Below are 20,638 nucleotides of genomic sequence, written 5' to 3' on the forward strand. Positions count from 1 at the left end.
TGTGTTGACAAGAGCCTGACACTCAGTTCTGTCCCAATTCAGTTCACACCCTCAACAGTTTGTTTCATTTAAGTATTATCTTGTTGTCTATGGCTAGATCTCTCAGTTGGTCTCTTGTGTAGGATATTTTCTTTTGCCTTTTGTCTAGGTTTGAAAATTATCTCAACCCTAAGTTTTCCAGTCAAAATTCTGTATATATTTCTTGTCTCCACATGCATGCTTTATGTCTTACCAACCTTATTTACCTTGATTTTAACTATTCCAATATTTGATTATGTGTACGAGCTAAGACGCTTATCATTATTTTAATGCATTTGATTGTGATTTCTTAAACTAGCACTTTTATTTTCCACCATACTGTAATGAGAAAGAATTTGCATGATATAATGGTTTATAAATATAGCACATGTAGTGAAACTTCTGTCTTAGGGACCTACAAAAAAGTGTGAGACAAATAGAAATTTGTAATACACACATATATAATAAAATGATTTGAGCATCAAGTTTAACTGCCCTATTACAAATCTCATCATTCCTGTGGTCCTGGTGTCAGATTTCCATTCTAATCATGTAGCAGTAGTTTTAGAGTGATTTTTATTATAATTAGTATAATTATCTTACACAAATTTCATATAGAATTCAGTTTACAATGTTTTGTATCTGTGCATACCCCTATATATATACACAGAAGTGTTCTGCTGAATTACATTATCACCAGTTCATATTATTACTCAGATAGGCCAGGTAGCTTAATTCATTTGTTCAGTTATCCACTTAATCAACATACTCTTCTGCACTGTCAACTGATATACAAGTAATGTTGGTATGTTCGATAGAAATATTAGCAGTAAGCAGTCAAGTGCCTGGAGATTTAGCAGTGACTAACATTTACAAAGCTATGTACACTACATAGCCCCATATTTCTCCTTATATTTCGTTAATTATTCCCTGTACTTTCTTTTTTCAAATTAAAATTTAAATTGAAATTAGGTCCATGTTTTACATATTTTGTACACTGAGCCGCCTTTGAGAAGATAGATGAAGGTATGTTTAAATTTCAAGTAAGTCAGGCGTTATATTTGGCCGGTACAAACCAATATTAAACACTCTCGAGAATATTTAATTCACCCCGCCAATCAAGAATACAACATATTTAATCTAAATCAGTGCAGCAGGACCGAAGCCTAAGACTAGAATAGGCGGACAGACAATACGTGGGTTCACTTTGTGCAAAGAACGCATTTTCTGTATTAAATGTATTAGCGTTCATGAGCCTATAAACAACTAACAGTAGTACTTTATTAAATTAAATAAGGTCAGGAGGCGCCGACTTCTTGGAAACGCAAATTATCGTTTATTTTGAAAAAATAACTTAAAGAGGTTTGCTTTAACACCATGTTGGCACTTTTTAGCACTGAAGGAAAATAACACATAGGTGGATATCCTCTAATATAACATAGACAAAAGTTAAGTCTAATTATAATATTACAATATATATTTATAAATTATTTTATGTAATATATAATAATTGATTAGCCTTATAAATATAAAATATGTTTCTGCTCATTACTACTTTACACCAAAGGCCAATATGAGATGTTAAAGAGATCTACAATGTGTCGTTTTTGATAACCATCTAATGGCGCTTGTTTTGCTCCCACCTCGAACTTCACGTACCTGCTATGTTTTGAATCGTTCGTTGTAGGTGCTTGAAAGTTGGATGTTCAATTGATCTCCCTATTGAGCTTTACAGAAGTTTTTCATTTCGTTCTGAATTTGTTGGGAGTAAAAACGAATGTATTGGCATAAAGGAAATATTTCTTTTTTCGTAATATCTGAGGTTATCAACGCGGTTGAGTACGACGATTACATCTTCCTGGGATGTAGGATTGATGTGGTGTAGTTTGGTAGACAGGCATCAAAGTCAAGAAGGAATTTACTGCCTGTGTCTTCGAGGCAGCAGTTTCCTCCTAGACGTTGGCGCCTAACAAACTGCACGGCGTCACATCCCAGGAGGCTGTGATCTAATTCCTTTATGCGTTCAGAAATTGGAAACAGTCACTCAACTACTACACTCGAACTATTCCTGTTCGCACTGTACAAGTTCTCGGTAAACCGATGGCTGTTTTACCGGTCCATGAATCGAAAAGTTCCAGAACCACAGGTATATGGCATTAAAAACAATTTTATTCAAGACCTAAAACTTTCGCTTGAATTTTTCTGTATTTTGAATATTTATCTTTCCTCCCGGGGGTAAAGCGCCCGGGGCGTGAAGCTGACTGTTCACCTCAAAGTAATGTCGAGGTCAAGAATGCGTGTCTACATTTCGCCATAAGTCTTCATGGCATAGCGCTTACTTAGTTGAGCACAGATATAACTTTACCTTTTAACGAATTGGATTAAATATGATTGATTATTCGGTGCATTGTAGTACCTGTAATGCGATCAACTTTTTCAGGCAATATATCTGTATTTAAATAAATTAACCTGTCTTACATAACAAACAAGCAGTACTTCTAAGGAGGGTACTTGTTTAACGCGAAATTTTCACCTAGTTCTGCAGTAGGCGTGCATGTGACATTTTATCGATTTTGCAGAATTCATGTTATGTAATTGGTTTAAATCGATTGCCACGTTTGTTTACACTGCAAACAGAAATAACTAGATCCTTAGCGTTCTGCTTATATATCAGAACTAAAAAAACTCAGTTCTAGATTGTTTGAGATCAGTGACTTTCGGAGCGTAAACGGGATAACGCGTTATAAATTCCTTAGGTTTAATCAGTTAGGACGGGTCATTAATAACGCATTGTCGGATGTTGCAGCTGACCTTGGTTGTTACGTCACATTTTTTTCACGGTACTTCACATCTACTACGGCAGTGGATAAGCCCTTATCTCGTAAATTTTAGATGGCTGAAATTCCAGTGGTTGGTTCATAGACAGGAGGTTATGTTCTTTATGTTTTAGGGGAGAGATTTTTGTGAAAACATTTCCATAAACTCTTGAGACAGAGGAAATGAATGTACATTATCGGTTTTGCAGAAATTAACTAAAAAATAAAGATTTCACTGAATTACATGTAACGTCAGCCAAATAATGAAGGCATATTTTGCCACCGAAACACGAAAAAACTGACAAACATTTTTCTGAAGCAATTTTTTACTGTGTTTTAACAAACAATCCAGTTTTACATAAAAGTAACTGATCTATTCAGATATCCTAAATAATCTATAATGCCCTATGATAGTCCAATCGACACAGTCTCTCGGCAGTGATACGTCGGCCATGGGTAGGCCTACTTGCGGGTACGATGCTCCAGCTATAATACGTGTAGATGACATATTACAGATCAGAGAATGCGAGGAGGAACTTGATACGATATCTTGTATTAAATAACGGATTGTTTTTTCCCCCGCATTAATGGGAATCACCTACATTTTATTGCAATGAGCGGATAGCGATTTCGGAGCTTGGATAGGCTAACTATAACTAGATAAACCGCTGGAAGAGCAATAAAGACGGTGCTATTCAAAGTTAGAACACTTGCATTCTTTCGTCAGCCTTGGAGCAAAATTATCATCACCATTATCTGTAAGGACTAGACCTTTTGGCCTGTTCTGATCCCAGGGTTAGTCGAACTGGCCTTTCTTGAGAAAATTTGTATCCAAATAAAGTATATCCCTCTTTCTTTCTATAATGTGCATTCTAAAGGTAATTTTATGCGCACCTTTTATCGGATATTGTGCAAGTACAATAATACAAGTTCCCATATAACGATGTTTAGATTTATTATTGTTATCAGTACTTCACATGGGACACTAAATACAATGTCATTTCGCAGTACGCAGATTTTATACCACGAACCAGTTAAAAAATACAATCGGTGCACGTATAGGAGGTAATTGGGTGTTTAACGGAGACGAAACGAATACATTGATCCAGTTTATATGACATGTAGAGGTATTTTTTATTGCCAGTGGGGTGGGACTAAGTCCCTTGTACTGCGGCCACTTCTGGCCTTTTGTACCAGCTCCAGATGATAGGTGAGGGTGATTGTGGAGCAATTGGTGGATTGAAGATGGCAGGGGAAACCGAAGTACTCGGAGAAAATCTGCCCAACGCCACTTTGTCCACCACAAATCCCACTTGACCAGACCCCGGGATCCAACCCGGTTCGCCACGGTGGGAAGCCAGGGACTAACCGCTTGAGCTATGGCGCGGGCGCATGTAGGAGGTAAGTACATCCACAATTTTACAATGACTTTTTGCATCCGTGTGGCCTAATCGGCGCCCATTAATACTATGGACATAGCCAAACTGCTATCAGTAGTCATCTCTCATCATTTTCATTGCATGAATTTCGATATAGGTACTCTGCGCTTGATGCAGCTTATACACGTACATTATGGAGCTCCTAACCGTGTAGTGCTCTCCATCCACCCATCACTTCCTCTCTTTTAAGTCCATATGTCATCCTGATCACTTGGATCTCAAAAGCCCTCGATTTATGTACTTCCCGCTGTGCGTTAGACAAGTTTTACATCCATGCGAAGCAAAAAAAAAAAAAGGAAAGGTGTCCCAGCGCTTAAGAAATTAAGCACTACGTCATGAAGGCGTATGGGGGAGTGGATGTATAGATCGACATTTTCTTGACCTCGGCACTAGCTGGAGTTGAGTGGTCAGCTTCACGCCATTGCCGCTTTACCCCCGGGGAACGAGCCCCCGGTCCCCGTTGGAGAGGAGACTGGGTGAGCCCCAGATCCGGTCTGGATGATTTTCAGAAGATAAAATTTTTGACCCTACCGAGACTCGAACTCCAACCCCTCGGTCGTCCAGCCCGTAGCCAGTAGCTATGCCGACTGAGCTATCCCGGCTCCCCTCCATACGAAGTAGCAGGCGAAATTACAACTTTGTATGTTCTAATCTCTGAATTTGTAGAGAGGGGACCAGATGACAGGAGACGCTGAACTTAATGCTGATAAGCGTTCCCTAAATTTAATTTTCTCTTCATTTTTCATTATGTAAAACGCCGTTCTATGCATTCTTCGTCGTGGTATACTGCTTTATGGAAAGTTGCCTGTGTTTGTAACTCCCGGTTAGGCAGGTGTATCGTGAGTAACGACAGAAGGGTGAATCAGAGGAATTTAGAAGGGAGAAGGAAGGGTCAATAACTAGGCATCAGTGACGAACCGGTCCAGGCGTGGTAAACGCGTGTTGTGTCTGGGACACACGTGCTGCTAACACATAAGACATCCCAGTTTCTTACGTGTTGGAAGGAACCACCCTATCTCGCCTCCGCCCAGTCTATCTTTAGCTCAATACATGCAGGATCGGATCAAGCCAGCTCACGCAGACTGGCTTTAGTATCTATTCTGCTTCCACTACGTGCAGTTGGTAGCGGAGGCACTGCGGTCGGTTATGGCAGCACTGATAACGTATACTTCCGTTTGCAAGCTCGACCGTGCAGCTGTCTGAACAATACAAATTTTGTTTCAGTTTCCAATGTTGTGACTAAACAAATGTTTGTTTTTGTGCCAGATGAATGGAGAGAGTCCTATATATGTCGCTTCGTTTAAGGAACGGTCGAATCTTTTCTCTGTCTTCCATATATTGATATTTCAGTGCCGCCCTGTAAGTCGTCTGACAGCTACCTCCGTTGTGAAGTGAAATTTAATATGTGCGCGCGAAAATTGAGTATTATTGATAATTGCTGGTTGATCTATAATGGAACATTCAGTGATGGTTGAATGGTAAAGTTGAATATACAGTAGGTTTTTTTACGAACATAGTTAGGGTTTTTTGTGCTAGACGAATTCACAAAATAGCTTAAACGGTCAAACATGCATTTTACTGAAGTGAATTACACCCAGAAATTATCTTAGATCTCTGAAGTTGTTAATAGATTCAGTGATTTATATTTAACGATAGTTCTCCAGCTCTAAGCTCTGATTTCCTGATTTTGTCAATATTTTTCACGCTTATGTTCTATAATTAACGATATTATTATAATTGCAATTACTAACAATAAGTACTGCGTTTATTGGTTTAGGATACGTGTGAATTGTTTTAGTTAGCTGTTTATGTTGGGAGACTTTTAACAGCTTACACATTGATTGTGCATTATGCTACAGCCAATATTTTTCACAAGCATTTATTTACATGACATCAGTTACACACTATACTTAGCCTACGTTGACTTCTTCACCAAAGGGTTCTTTCGACCCTTTAAATATTGTAACTTATTCGTACACTTAATGTACCACCGAACCCTTTAACATTTTCGTAATCTGAGGAAGTGAAAACAGTAACCACAGAACTTAGCCGTAACAGGGCGTAATCTGAGTGAGATAATTCTTATGTCGATTGTTGTATTGCATCATCTATGATAATGTCATGTCTCTGCCTAGAACAGGTAGAGTGTAAATAAAATTCTAATTTTTAATCTCGGCGTTACATGATTTTTTTTATTGCTAGTGGGATGAGGCTTAAGTCCCTTGTACTGCGGCCACTTCTGGCCTATTGTGCCAGCCCCAGATGATAGGTGAGGGTGATTGTGGAGCAATTGGTGGAATGAAGATTGGCAGGGGAAACCGAAGTACTCAAGAAAACCTACCCCAGCGCCACTTTGCCCACCACAAATCCCACTTGACTAGACCCGGGATCGAAGCCGGGCCCCCTCGGTGGGAAGCCAGCGACTAACCGCTTGAGCTATGGCGCGACCAACATGGAATTTAATAGATAGGCTTATCCTCTGGCCGCTTCGCCTCATTGAAAAGAGGACCTGGTACGTATAGGATACAAGGCTGGGTAGGCCGTTCTGGACGCGGTGGCTAAGAAAGAAATTTTGTCCCTGTCGGAAATCGAACCCCGGTTGTTGGGTCCTTATCCAGTCACTATAGCGAGTTAAGATCTTATGCTTTTCCCCCTCTACTTTGACACCAGGTACAGGAGTCAACAATAAATTTGTGAAACTCATATGCACACTGCTACTATAAACCGAAACTTGGTTTATTCAATATACGGACTTTCGTTATACTAATTTAAACAGGAGAAAGCAGTTGGGGGGGGGGCACGGAAATAGACACGCGACCACAGTGCTGTTAGGCGCCAGACTCGCGCGTGTTAACACAAACGAACGTCGCTTGTTTCCAGTTGTGCAGTAGTTTTCAAACTTCTGTAGTTGTGTGCCGCTGCGCCTACTTTTAACGCAGTCAAAATGAATGGCTAGAAACAAGCCATGCTTACTGTTAATTCGGGCTGTGAACCTGTGACCCTTTGGTCGAATGCGCTTCTCAGAATTGTACACAGTGCTTGGGTATGTTGGGTATAAACATACCTGTTTATGTGATTGAGGAATAGCACGTGAACTCTGCAATCTGTTATTTTGTTACCATATGCAAAATCAGAATATCCAATTCGACAATTATAAAAGGCTGTAAAAAGTATGCTTAACCCACTTGATATGATATTATAATTATTCGTTCATTTTACAATGTTTATCAACTGCGGAATTAAAACAGCGTCATTCATGTAGGTTTAAAGTGATGCCCGTTTTTATTTTGTATTTGAATCCACAAAACCGTTTTTATTACATATAAACTGGTTTTTATAGCTACTCTGCAACGGAGTCTATTTGCCCAGGAGAAAAAGGGACATGTCACTTACCTTCATCTAGCGCCCAGGTTAATAAAGAGTGGAGTTTTACCACCTAGTCTTATATGCAGTCATGGCTCCATGCTTGAACTCGAGGAAAACTTTACATTTTACCCTTCATTTAAGCAACTCAATAACCCTCTCCTCTAGATGAACATAAAACTATCCTTATTATTATATTTCACTGCACATTTAAACTATTCATTAAACAGCAGCATTCATGTCATTTACAGGCAACGACTGAAATCTCTAAGCATGACAAGAGCGATGATTATTATAATGATGAGAATCACCATAGAGCAGAATCTTTATTGAAAAATTGGTAGTCGTCCAACTAGTGAAGCAGGCCGCGCCGTGGCTCAGGTGGTTAGTCGCTGGTTTCCCACCGCGACGGCCCGGTTTCGAGCCCGGCTCCGGTCAAGTGGGATTTGTGGTGCACAAAGTGGCGCTGAGGCAGGTTTTCTCCGAGTACTTCGGTTTCCCCTGCCAATCTTCATTCCACCAACTGCTCCACAATCACCATTATCTATCATCTGGGGCTGGTACAATGGGCCAGTAGTGGCCGCAGTACCAAGTGGACTCAGTCTCACCCCACTCAGAATAATAACAGAAAAATATTCAAGAAATTGCCAGCCTTCTATGAAACCCGAGATGTCATTTTATTCGCAGGAACCCCCTACTAGATCGTATCTCGTCCAGTTTAATTAAAGTAACACTCTCAGAATATACACGTATTTTGAGGATATCCTCTACATTTTTACGGCTCTTGGGTGGCCTCCTCTCTTCAGGTTTACGGACTAAAATTCTGTAAGCATTTATAAGTTGTTCTATACGTGCTACATGCACTGTCACTCTCACCCTCAATTTAGTCACCTTAATAATGTTTTCAAATATATCCAAATAGACCCTGTTCTCAATACTGTATAATAGTAATAATAACAATAACAATAATAAACGTAAACCTATCCCCCCACCAGGCCTTGGAAGCCCATAGGTTTGTGAGACATCAAGGTTCCCACATTTTCTAGATATTCGGCTCACCCATGACGGTGAGGTTGTCAGCCTTATCAGATTGCTGGTACTCATTTGTGTTAGAGGCTGAGTAGACCCCAGGGCCATAGTGCGGCTGGAAGGATTAGGTAACGTGAAGGTGAAGTTGTCCCTATGCTTAACTAATTAAACACTACGCCATGAAGACGTATGGGATGTAGTTTATTTATAGATCCGCATTTCCTTGACTTCGGCACTAGCTGGAGGTGAATGGTCAGCTTCACGCCCCGGCCGCTTTACCACGGAGAACGAGCCCCCGGTACCCATTGGAGAGGAGGTTGAGTGGGCCCCAGAGTCGTTCTGAACGACATTGGGAAGAGAAAATTCTTGACCCTACCGGGACTCTAACTCTGATCCCTCTGTCGCCCAGCCCGTAGCTAGTCGCTATACCGACTACGCTATCCCGGCTCCTGGAAATATTAGGTCAATTGAAAAAAATCCAGTGACCTCATCGAGAATCTAACTCGCCACTTTCCGGTTTGTAGCATAGTGCCTCAGAAAATTAGTGTATGTTGCCTATTCAGAACGGTTTGAAGGACGGAGACGCTTTACCGCCATTATGTTTTTAAACTCTGGTCTAGAATACGCCCACAGGAAGGTCCAAGAGAACCAGAAGGAATTAAAATTTTATGGGTTACATCAGATTGTCTCTTATGCTGATATTGTTTACGTACTGGGGGAGGGGGGGAAACATGTGTACCACAAATAAAATCAGAGTAGCCCTATATTAGATTTAGTAAGGAGGTTTGTCTAGAAACAAATGAAAACTAAAATGATAAACCCATGATTTAAACATAAGTAAAACATCATTGGAAAAAGCGGCAGAGTTTAAATACTCGGGAATGACAATAACAAATCAAACCGGCATTAACAAAGAAATTAAGAGTACGTTATTTTCTAGAAATTTTTACGCCCATTTGATATAGAATATATTTTCTTCCCATCTGCTACCTGGAATTTTAAAAATTAAAGTACTTAAAACTGTTAATTTACTTGTAGTTCTATATGGATGTGATCCTTGGTCTGTCACATTAAGGAAGTAACATAATATTCAAGGTGCTTGTGACCAGTTTCGTTCGTTAATCAGTTAAGTATTCAAAATCACTAAGAACGAGTTTAATCATGTACAGTCCAAAATGGGGATCTCTTTGTATTGTCTCTAGACAGGAAGTTTACCATAGTTTATTACACCTTAATTCTGAGACAATTTATTTTGAGCTTCTTCTCTACCCTATAAAACTCCTTCACGGTCTACATTTATGAAGCTAAATTTATAACCTCCACGTGCCACCCTTGGGATCTCCCCACGGTTTTGTATTGAGAATCTGTCGTATAAAAAGAAATAGACATAACCAAGCTTTTCACCTTTTTATAATATCTTTATCGAGCGCCTTATTTTCGGATATGGGCATTTCTTGACCACTCAGCTGGTCACTGTGGACCGAATTCAGGACAAGTTACCGAATCAACTGAGCCCAAGTAATTAAAAAGAGTTCGTTTCGTTTCTTTCTGAGGTATTTTCGATTTGGTTACACGAAGTTTTACAGTTCAGTTACAGGCTATAGATTTATAGTTATAAAATTAAATTATACCTCAAAGAAACATAAACAGGAATGAACTACAGCTCTCCTCTGACAGAGAAAACTCTCACCAGGAAAGTGCAGCCAACATGATTGTTTCTCGAAAGGAACAAGAATGTACCTTTGGGGTACATATATTTCCCAAATGCTTTATTTTGCGATTTTGTATACGTAATTGGCCCCGATATTCGTTTATTGCAGGTACAAACTCAACGTTTCACAGTTAATCGCATTGCTTGAAGTCAGATGTGCACCTTCTCTCCCTCTCATGTTCAGCATATCGAAACAAGTCTGAAGTAAACACTGTCTATATCAGTATCTTATGTCATGTGACAAGCCTTTGTTCGCGGACTCGTTTTTGAGAAAATTAATAAAGTTCAGTACTCCTCCCCCCCATTATGCTTTAATTTTATCTATTGTGTAGAAAAATTATCCATGAACATTCTTCTGATCCAATCGCCATTTCATTAAATTCACTAAATAAAACTGCAGAGTTATTGTCATGAGAACTTTTTGACATTCGATGTCATTTATACTAATGATAACTATAAGCGTAGGCCCCTATACATGCATATGTTGAGGTACGTGTGTACCTACATGTCTCCCTCAAACTTTGTATGGTGAAACCTCGAAATGTATTTGATATAACAATTATTCTTGGACATTCATTTTCAAAATTTGCATATGTATTTGATGGTCGTTTTATATTGCCATATGTAGGGGTTTGCGCATGACTTATAAGGCCGGTTTTTTGTTGGAGGATTGAATTTTTGACACCTTATTCACACAACTCGGGACTACAGGCAATACAGCACTACTGCTATTTCCACACACTACAGTTCACCGTTACACACGCACTAGGGTTCTCAGTCTTCACTAGCCGTATCCTGGCAACGGATCTAATAACAGTCTCACGGTTACTTCGAATCACATATGAAGTCTTCCTTTGACAGCCTGATTTCTTTCTCGCAATTATTCTGCATATGCCAGTTCCTAAGACTCGACTCAGTTCAATTCCTCTGCTCACAAGCTCATATCCTGGCAGGCTGGCGTCTCGAACCTCGACTGGACTCTTCTCAACTGAATTTTTCTTTATAACTACTTTGCATGGACCACACAGAAAACACAGCCTCTTTATTGTTGAGACGGCGTGTCTACAACGCCGTTGCATAACAACGGAAGTTATTCGATTGTTGCTTGCGTATTAGTTGCCGCGGGAATGTGTTTACCCAGTCCTTTGCCTAGTAATGGATGTCTCTTCTGCCTTCACTATTCCGGTTTTCGAGCGTCATGTCACAGTACCTTTACATACTCGAATCTAGGGTCTTCAATAAAATTTGACAGGGTGATCGTCATGATGTAGCACACAAGTTTCCCATGGCGTTCCTTACTCACGTGCAGCCTGTTTATACAATTTTATTTAGGCTTTATGATACAGCCCTAAGTGAATTTTATTATGGGTCACTGTGGCTTAATATCGGAATTGTCCGACAGATGTTAGTGAAAGTCTACCATATAAAATTTTAAAAGAGTCTGTCCAACAGCTAAGACACACTAGTTTACAAGCAGATTGACAAATATGGACTCCATATAAGGCATTGTTTTTCCTTTATAAAGAACGCCTAAATTAAAATTTTGTCTTCCTGAAGTTTTGTGTGAAGGATCTATCTGTTTAAATGTTGTCACGTTTGAGGGGTTTACGTGACTGACATAAGGGTTCTGGATGGGATGATTGGATTTATTGACACAATTACAATCAATTATAACAGATCACAATCAATGACTGTCCAAGACTCGCTCCATTCCATAAAGGACTACGAGTGTCTTCTCTTTCTCGTGTGACTGAATTGATTCTGATTTACGAGTTGGTCACTTCTTCAGCTTCCGTTGTCCGCTGGTGTTAACACTCCACACCTGAACACTCAACTCTCTTACGAATGCCGAATGCCGAACGAAGGCTCACTCGCGAATCAAAGTCAAAATCAGAGTTACTTTACGCCTGGCAGTTTACCGCCAATCAATTCGTCTTGGCGTCAAGCCCCTTGAGACCCACGACCAGAGAAATTTTCTCTCAACTGAACCCTTGCAGTAATAATCCTTATGAAACATCCTTTCTGACGAGAAGATAGGTTTGCTTGGCCTTTCGTCAATGTACATTTCGCACATATACCATGTCACTGAAAATTCTTCCTTTGCACTTGAAACAAGTCCTCTGTCAGTACTGGCGTTGCAGGGTACAATATGTCCGAACATGTGTATCTCCATCATCTTACGCTACAACGGCAGCCTAGTCACTTGAACGGTCGTAAACTTGACTTCTGGGCGAACCGAATATAAGTCATCATGTCTTACATTTCGTCTGTTGTTCTACTTTTTGTGTTTATCCGTTGCCGAGGGAACGTGCTTACCGAACCGTTGCCAAGAAATGGACTATTCCGAGTCTATTCGTTGCAGCGGGAACGTGCTTACTGAACCGTTACCCAACAGTGGTCATATTCGTCACAATATTTATGCTCTTAGGATCCCCGTATTGTGACGATGCTTACAGAAGCAGGAAATGGTACGCTTATATCTTAGGGAGACCAAGCTATACCCAAACCCATAACGTTCCGTGTAGAACCGTATGCTGTATTCTCAACGGGCTATGTTGATATACTTTTTGTTGGCGATGCTGTAAACAACGCATGTTATGTGGCGTTCAGCGGTGGTTCGAGTAGTGAACAATGAGTTGAAAGAATTGATTTGGTCAAATTTGAGGTACTACCGCAGTACTTGCTCAGAGCGGCTGAGGTAAAACCATGAAAGGCCTCAGTCAGGATAACCGCTCTTGGAGCCGCGATTAGAGCTTCAGACCTTCCGAATGTGAAACAGGAGTGGTAACCACTTGACCGCGAATTTCCGTATTCCAAACATATTTACGTACAAATGTATAAACTGAATCTTCTTTACATGTCCTACCAGAAATATGTTTCCACGACCCATTTTGGGCCGCGAGTCTCAGACTCGGAACTTGTACGGAAACGCTGGAAAACGAAGCACCTCGTGGAGCAGTGCAGCGAAAGTGATGTTGTGAGTTTCTGGAAATTGTAGAAACATTGTTGTGTGTGTGCCAAATGCTGTAGATGAAAATAATCCGGGATAACCGCCATGGCGTGCATCCGGGCTGTGCGGTCGCCCCAGGGCTCCACCGACGACCTCCTTAAGCAGCAGGCCGCCGTGCCGAGGAAGCACGGGCCCATCATACAGGTAAAGCAACAGCAATAGAAAGACATCCCTTAGTTCAGCAAAAACTGCCTGGAATCAGAAGGAGCTTTGTGATTTCTGTATTCCTCCAAATATTATCAGGATCATAAAATGAAAGATAATGAGGTGGGTCGGACATGTAGCATGTATGGGAGAGATGTGCATATAGAAATTAGTAGGAAGTCCAGAAGAGAAGATATTATTTCGGAAACCCAGGTGTGGATAGTAGGACAATATTAAATGTGTGAAATTATGGACTGAATTAGTCTAACTCATGATAGAGTCCAGTAGCGGGCCCGAGTTTCGTAAGAGGCGGGGAATTTTTCTGAACAGCTAAGCAACATCATGACATAAAGACAGGTAACAGATGTTTTGAAAATGTGGTACAGTTCAGAGATTTCGGAATGGCTGTAACAAATCAAACCCTGATTGAGGAGGAAATTAAGAGGAGCCTGAACTCGGGTAATGCTTGCTACCATTCAGTCCAGAACCTTTTGTCTTCTCGTCAGCTGTCCAAAAACATAAAAATTAGAATATTCAAAACTAAATTTTGCCTGTGGTTCTATATGGGTATGAAACTTGGACTCTAACATTAAGGGAGAAACATAGACTGAGGTGTTTGAGAACAGGGCGTTGAGGAGAATATTTGGACTGAAGAGGGATAAAGCGACAGGAGGTTAAAGAAAACTGCATAATGAGGAGCTTCATAACTTGTACTCTTCTCCGAGTATAATTAGAATGATAAAGTTAAGAGGATAGTTGGGAAAGGCATATAGCACGAATGGGGAGAAGAGAAATGCATATAGGATATTCATGGGAAAGCCAGAATGGAAGGGACCACTGGAAAGACCAAGGCGTAAAGGGGTGGACAATATTAAAATGTATCTTAGAGACATAGGACGGGATGGTATGAATTGGATTGATCTGGCTCAGGATAGGGATCAGTGGATGGCTCTTGTGAACACGGTAATGAACCTTGCTATTCCATAAAATGCTGGGAAGTTCTTTAATAGCTGCACAATTGGCAGTTTCTCAAGAAGGGCTCAGCTCCATGAGTAAGTGAGTGACGATTTTTTTAAGTGCCGTGTTTCTAAAAAAATCTAAGAAAGCAACCATCTGCTTCTGAAGAGGGTCTCCCTAAAATTAAATTAGTTTGGCTGACTGTTTATTTAACTATAATAGATAACGGCCCGTTAAGATCGACAGTAAACTGGAAACAAATGCAAGAATCCTCTTTTTATAGGGCATCTGATTCCAAATAAAACAATTACGACTTAAAAGAAACACAAATACAACTTCGAACCGAATTACTTCGAGGAAATAGAGAAGTATTATTTTATGAAGGAATATAGATTCATGATAGCATCATGTCCGTGTGTCTCCCGTCCTAATAACTACTGAACTGACCGATTTTTATGAAACACTGGTTACTTAGCGGTGCTTTCTTAGCATTGGTTATCCATGTAGACAGCATTGGTAACAGGATGATAGTAAAAGGCGATTTGCGGTGGGTGTGAACTGAAATGTTTGCAGCCTCTTTTATTTTGTCACAAATATTTTCTGGAGACACTGAGGAAAATCTCGAACAACCTCAGACAGAATAACCGGCTTTCGGGCCAGGATTGGACCTCTGTAATATGAAGTAGGAGTGCTAACCTTTCAACTGCATATACTCGTTCCTTCTCATACAGTAAACTCTTAACATTTCATTGTCATCTAATAGAGCACTGATTTCTGTTGTGTGATTACTTGGTGAGGATATTTAGACAGGTAATTTGATGATATTTATAGGTTACTGGAATATTTTCAAGTAAAAACAAGGGCTCCATGAGAAAATAGTGATTTGATATATAATTGTATGTCTGTAAACGACAATTTTATGTCTTAGAGTCACGCTTCGATTCTGAAGTATGTAGCACAGTGAGGTCCACAGTAACTGAGAAGCGGGTTTATTGTGCAGGTGTACACAGACTGGGCGAACCACTACTTGTGCAGAACTCGCAACAAGAGGTTGATCCACGACCTGCAGACTGACGTGTGTGACGGAGTTCTCCTTGCCGACATCATTGAAGCTGTCAGTAAGTATCGTGTATCGAGGACTCCCTCTTACATTCTTTATTATCTCTCCTTCTCTTTCTTTCCACTTTCCTTCCTTTATTCCATTCTTCCTTCCGTATTTCTTACGCTTTCCTTCTTTTTTCTCTCCATATGTGCATATTCTCAGGCATGCTGTGCAGATCAGCTCCCTTTTAAGGTAAAAAAGTAAAGCTATCCCTGTAACAGGTCGTGGAGGCCCATTAGGGTCGTAAGACATCGAGACTCCCACATTTTCTATAGTCAACTCACAGATGGCGGTGAGGCTGTCAGCCTTAGGCGCCGGTCGGCTTTCAACCCCAGGATGATTCCTGGTACTCATTTCTGTTAGACGCTGAATCAACTCCAGGGCCATAGTGCGGCTGGAAGGATTAGGTTAATTGAAAAATTCAATGACATCATCGGGAATCGAACCTTTACTTTCCTGCTTGTAACATAGTGCCTCAAGCAACTACGCTACCGCGTGCTCAGATCTAATAATGTCAGTCATTGCACGAGTCTCATAAAGAGGAGGCAGGAGATACGAAGCCAACAGTTAAAGTTGTAAGATTTCAGGTTTTCACGGCGGTGACTATGAAGAATTCAAAGCCAATCTGGACGTCGTGGCGAAGAGAAAAATTGTTTGACCCTGCTGAGAATCGAACTCAAGTTCCTCAGTTGATAACTCTGTAGCCTAGTTGCTGTACGAACAGAGGTACCCCGACACCCCCCTCCACTCCGCAACCCTAACAGTGAGGTCATGCGTATTGAAATTAGCGTAATGGTCTTTTTTGTTACATTGACCTTCATTAAGCGCAATTTGTCAGCATAAACAGAGGTTCGCCCTCCGTCGCACTGGCGCTCATGAACACACGCACATACATGTCTGTGTAACCTGTTGTATTGTATTAGTTCTGTGTCGTTCTGTCACCACGGTCCTGTATTCCATTTTACAAAATGTTCATCAACAGAATTTTATTTTTTATGTAATGTATGTAAGACATTAACATTTCTGCAACCTTCACAATTCGTTAAGGCTGCCGTAAGTGTACTAAGACGGGCATATACAACAGCGATAGATTCATTCATACTGAGTTCCACTTATAGCAGGTGAGCATTTTCAAAAAGAAAGACCCATACCCACATACTCTGCTATCATATAGACATATATACAGTTCATTAAAACAAACTCCGTGGTTTTAGGCCGCAAGCGAACTATACCGACCGAGCGACCCGCTTGTCGGCGAAGTTAGTGCCAACTTTAGCGGATAGAGGGTGTCACCCAACGAATCCCCACGGCCGTTAATCTCGGTTTTCTAGACCGGAGCCGCTATTTTCTTGCAATAGCTCCTCAAGTATCCTCATGAGGCTCAGTGGACCCCGTTCCAGACACACTACTTCTCAGGAAATCTGGTCGCGCCGGCGATCAAACCCGGGACCTCTGGACCTGTGGCCAGGGACTCTGACCACTACACCACAGAGGCGGTCATATATTTCATTATACGTAAAGTGAAAATACCTAATGTTATTGTCGAGTGCTTGGTAAGCCTGTAGTGCTTCATATTAGGGAAATGGTGAATTTGGCATGTGACCGACTATCATGACCAAGAACTTTTGTGTTTTCCTCATTCTCTCTGGGCATATAGTGAGATATTATGCTAAAATAAACCACAGTCACCTTCTTCCACATCTGCATCATTCATGACCAAGGTACTAATGAACATTAAGAATGATACTACAATCATGGCGACAGTGCGATTAACATGAATACACAGGCGGTTTACACATGCATTGACTCACTGAACATGGGTTTGGAGTGCCTGCTTCCCAATTTTGTAAGAAAAGCTAGGCTTGTGGTATCATAATGTGTGTCCATTCCCTTCTAATAACTTCTGAAACAGTTGACGGATCCTTACGAATGATCATCACGTCGCTATAGGACACGACACGTTTGTACCTTTTTACTTTCTGGCCAAAATTGTGGATGTGTGAACTTGTGAGCTTGGGGGAGGGGGTGAAATTAGCTACAGTGGATGTAGAGTCATAAATTTTATGTGGCTATAGATCTTGAATGTGAGATGGGATAGTGTAGGCGGTATAGTGACTAGCTACGGGCTGGACGACCAAGAGGTCGGAGTTCGAGTCCCGGTAGAGTCGAGAATTTTATCTTCTCTACGTCGTACAGACCGGCTTTGGGGTTCACCCAACCTCCTATGTAATGGGTACCGGGTACAGCTCTCTCCCCGGGGGTAAGGCGGCCGGGACGTGAAGCTGACCACTCACCTCCAACTAGTGCCGAGGTCAAGAAAATGTGGTGCAGTGCTTAATTAGTTGAGCATATAGACAACTTTACCTTTTTTTTTACTTTTACCTCTATAGATTTTGAATAAACATGCAGTATTTGTAAATTTAATTTCTAAGACATGTAAAATAGCGACATGGTGACCACGTGAAATCAGTAGTTAGCTCTAAGCTTGGCGGAGAAATGCGAATGTTTGTAAGGAGACAGATCGTGAACATAGCTACAAATTTAGTTAAAAATATTGTTTACAAGCTTGGCCACATTGCAGAATTTTGAGATTATACCTGACATACGTAATTCTTAATTTGTAGTTAATTTCAAAATCGAAATATCCGAAGGAAAGCAGGCACCGTAAATTATCCGTGGAGCTTGTAGTTAAGTTCGTGTTATGGAGACTTGTGCAAATCTGCAGACAAGTTCTCAAAAGTTACGGAGAAGAATGTGTAGAATAACTCCCCCCTCCCCCCCTCACAAGCAAGTTGTGTCTGCACTGAAATTCATCTGATATATCGAGGTTTAAACGCCTTTAAATTTTCGGAAACCGAAACCTTTAATATCTATATATTCTTTGTACCGAAATGTGATGTAATAGACATTAACAAAAAAAAAATCCCCGCTATGACGATTAACGTAATGTGTTTTCTCTGTTACAGCTAGTCAGAGTGTCTCCAACATAAATCAGAAACCAAAAACTTCGTCACAAATGGTAAGTTGACATTCTGACATTCATAATATTTCATATCATCACAGTCCTTACGATTTCATAACATATGATCGTTCTATTTACATTACTTAGAACCGGTTTATGCTTCGCTTGAAAGTTAACAAGATGAGAAAACACAAAAATAAGATATCCATTCCTCATTACAAGGATTCACTTTCATAGTCATTATTGTGACCAGTCTCAGGGTTACTACGAAATGAATTAAATGCAAAATAGGTCCTACCCAGAAGGTTCAGTGAATTTTGTTCCATATTTACATAAAGATATGCATTTAAAAGTGATATTCTGAAAATGTAATTTTTTGTTCAACTAGACAGGTAGGCCTCATTGCCGTATATTGTCGAAAAGTGTATCATTATATGTTTCAGTTACAAGAATTTACAATATCGACAGTTCCGTATACAGAAAGCGCTTTAGATCCACGCTTAGGAGGGACAAATAGACTCTTTCTGCTTAAGTTGTGAAATGTTATGAAACATTTATTTTATCATATATACTGCATGGTGTTCAGCTTAATTAAGTAAACACAAGGAAAACTTTGCCTTTTTTATATATGAAACAGAATCTCCAATAGTGAGGCATCTTGAATAGGTTCCGTTAACAGTAACATTTATTCAAGGTGTCCTGACTCGAACCCAAAGCACCTGGTAAACATTTCTGTAAGACTATGTAAGTTTTGAGATTTTCACGGCGATGACTATGAAGAAAGTCGTCTTCTGGGTTTTGGCGCCGTGTATTCTTCGTTTTGGCTGACGTTCCTCCGAAACGTCAGCCAAAACGAATACACGGCGCCAAAACCCAGAACGACTTTCTTCATTTTTGTAACACGTTTATTATTTCCTTACATCCAGAAATATACGAGTAATTCCACAGAAACGTACCTATAAGCTGTTCGTGAGATATCAACAGATGAACTTATGCACTGCGGAAAACGACGGCTTTAAAAGAGATCGGGTGCCCTCCGTGGCACACATACGCATTAGAGGAATCGTAACTGTGCATGTTTCGTAGAGGCTATTACTATAGTCTCACCGTAATTTAATGATGCTTCATACCAGCTCTGAGCATGGTCCGCCCCGAAACAGCGTTCACCAACAGCCGCGAGTTTGCCAGGCACTCTGCGTTGTAAGTGAATGGCCTGGCAGTTCTGTCTAACGCTAGACTCCCTTGTCTGACGTGCGATTGCTGCGTCTTTCCGTCAGTGTTATAATTGCCCGAGTTAGCGTTTTTTTTATTGCTAGTGGGGTGGGACTAAGTCCCTTGTACTGCGGCCACTTCTGGCCTATTGTACTAACCCCAGATGATAGATGAGGGTGATTGTGGAGCAATTGGTGGAATAAAGATTGGCAGGGGAAACCGAAGTACCCGGAGAAAACCTGCCCCAGCGCCACTTTGTTCACCATAAATAACACTTGACAACACCCGGGATCGAACCCGGGCCGCCGCGGTGGGAAGCCAGCGACTAACTGCTTGAGCTATGGCGCGGCGAAGTTGGGGGCTTACTATGTCACACCATCGATCATTAAATCGTGGAGCCACTGTAAATTGTATGAAAATGTGCTTGTCATCAGGATGATATGAATGTTATATTCAATGGAATATCTCTTGGTTTTTTAAATGAAGTATACTCTTATTGTTTAATTAAAGTATTTGATTTTAATTAATTACCAAAGGAAATGTGAGACCGCAGTAATGCACGCTTACAGGTGGTGTTAGACACCATCTTAAGCAAACGTGTATACATTGGCTTTAACTGCATCAGTTACAAACGTAATTTAATATCGAACGTTACATTGTAATAACATTATGCTGCTTCTTCATTAAAACATATAGTTATATAGTTTAGTTGTGCTGTGACGGTCTTAATAAAGAAATTGTATATTATAACACAACAGGTTGCATGAAATGAAAAAAAGAAAAAAAAAAGGAAAAAAAACATGCTGATTTGAGTGGGGTATGGAATAAAGTGCCCTCACTTATTTCATGGTACTTTACACTCTCGTGATGTTCCT

The 20,638-nt window shown here is 40.5% G+C and overlaps 1 protein-coding gene across 1 annotated transcript in view; it reads left to right on the top strand.

Annotated features, from left to right (window-relative positions):
• Positions 1 to 5,461: 5,461 nt before the first annotated feature.
• Positions 5,462 to 20,638, top strand: part of LOC111875055 (neuron navigator 3) — a 132,192-nt gene continuing 117,015 nt past the window's right edge. The window contains exons 1-4 of the mRNA XM_033755698.1: positions 5,462 to 5,751; positions 13,246 to 13,530; positions 15,488 to 15,605; positions 18,556 to 18,608. Of these exons, the coding sequence (XP_033611589.1) occupies positions 13,432 to 13,530; positions 15,488 to 15,605; positions 18,556 to 18,608 (270 nt within the window). The 5' untranslated portion in view covers positions 5,462 to 5,751; positions 13,246 to 13,431. The remainder of the gene's footprint in view (positions 5,752 to 13,245; positions 13,531 to 15,487; positions 15,606 to 18,555; positions 18,609 to 20,638) is intronic.

Source organism: Cryptotermes secundus, unplaced genomic scaffold (assembly GCF_002891405.2).
Source record: "Cryptotermes secundus unplaced genomic scaffold, Csec_1.0 scaffold1491, whole genome shotgun sequence".
Classification (NCBI taxonomy): domain Eukaryota; kingdom Metazoa; phylum Arthropoda; class Insecta; order Blattodea; family Kalotermitidae; genus Cryptotermes; species Cryptotermes secundus.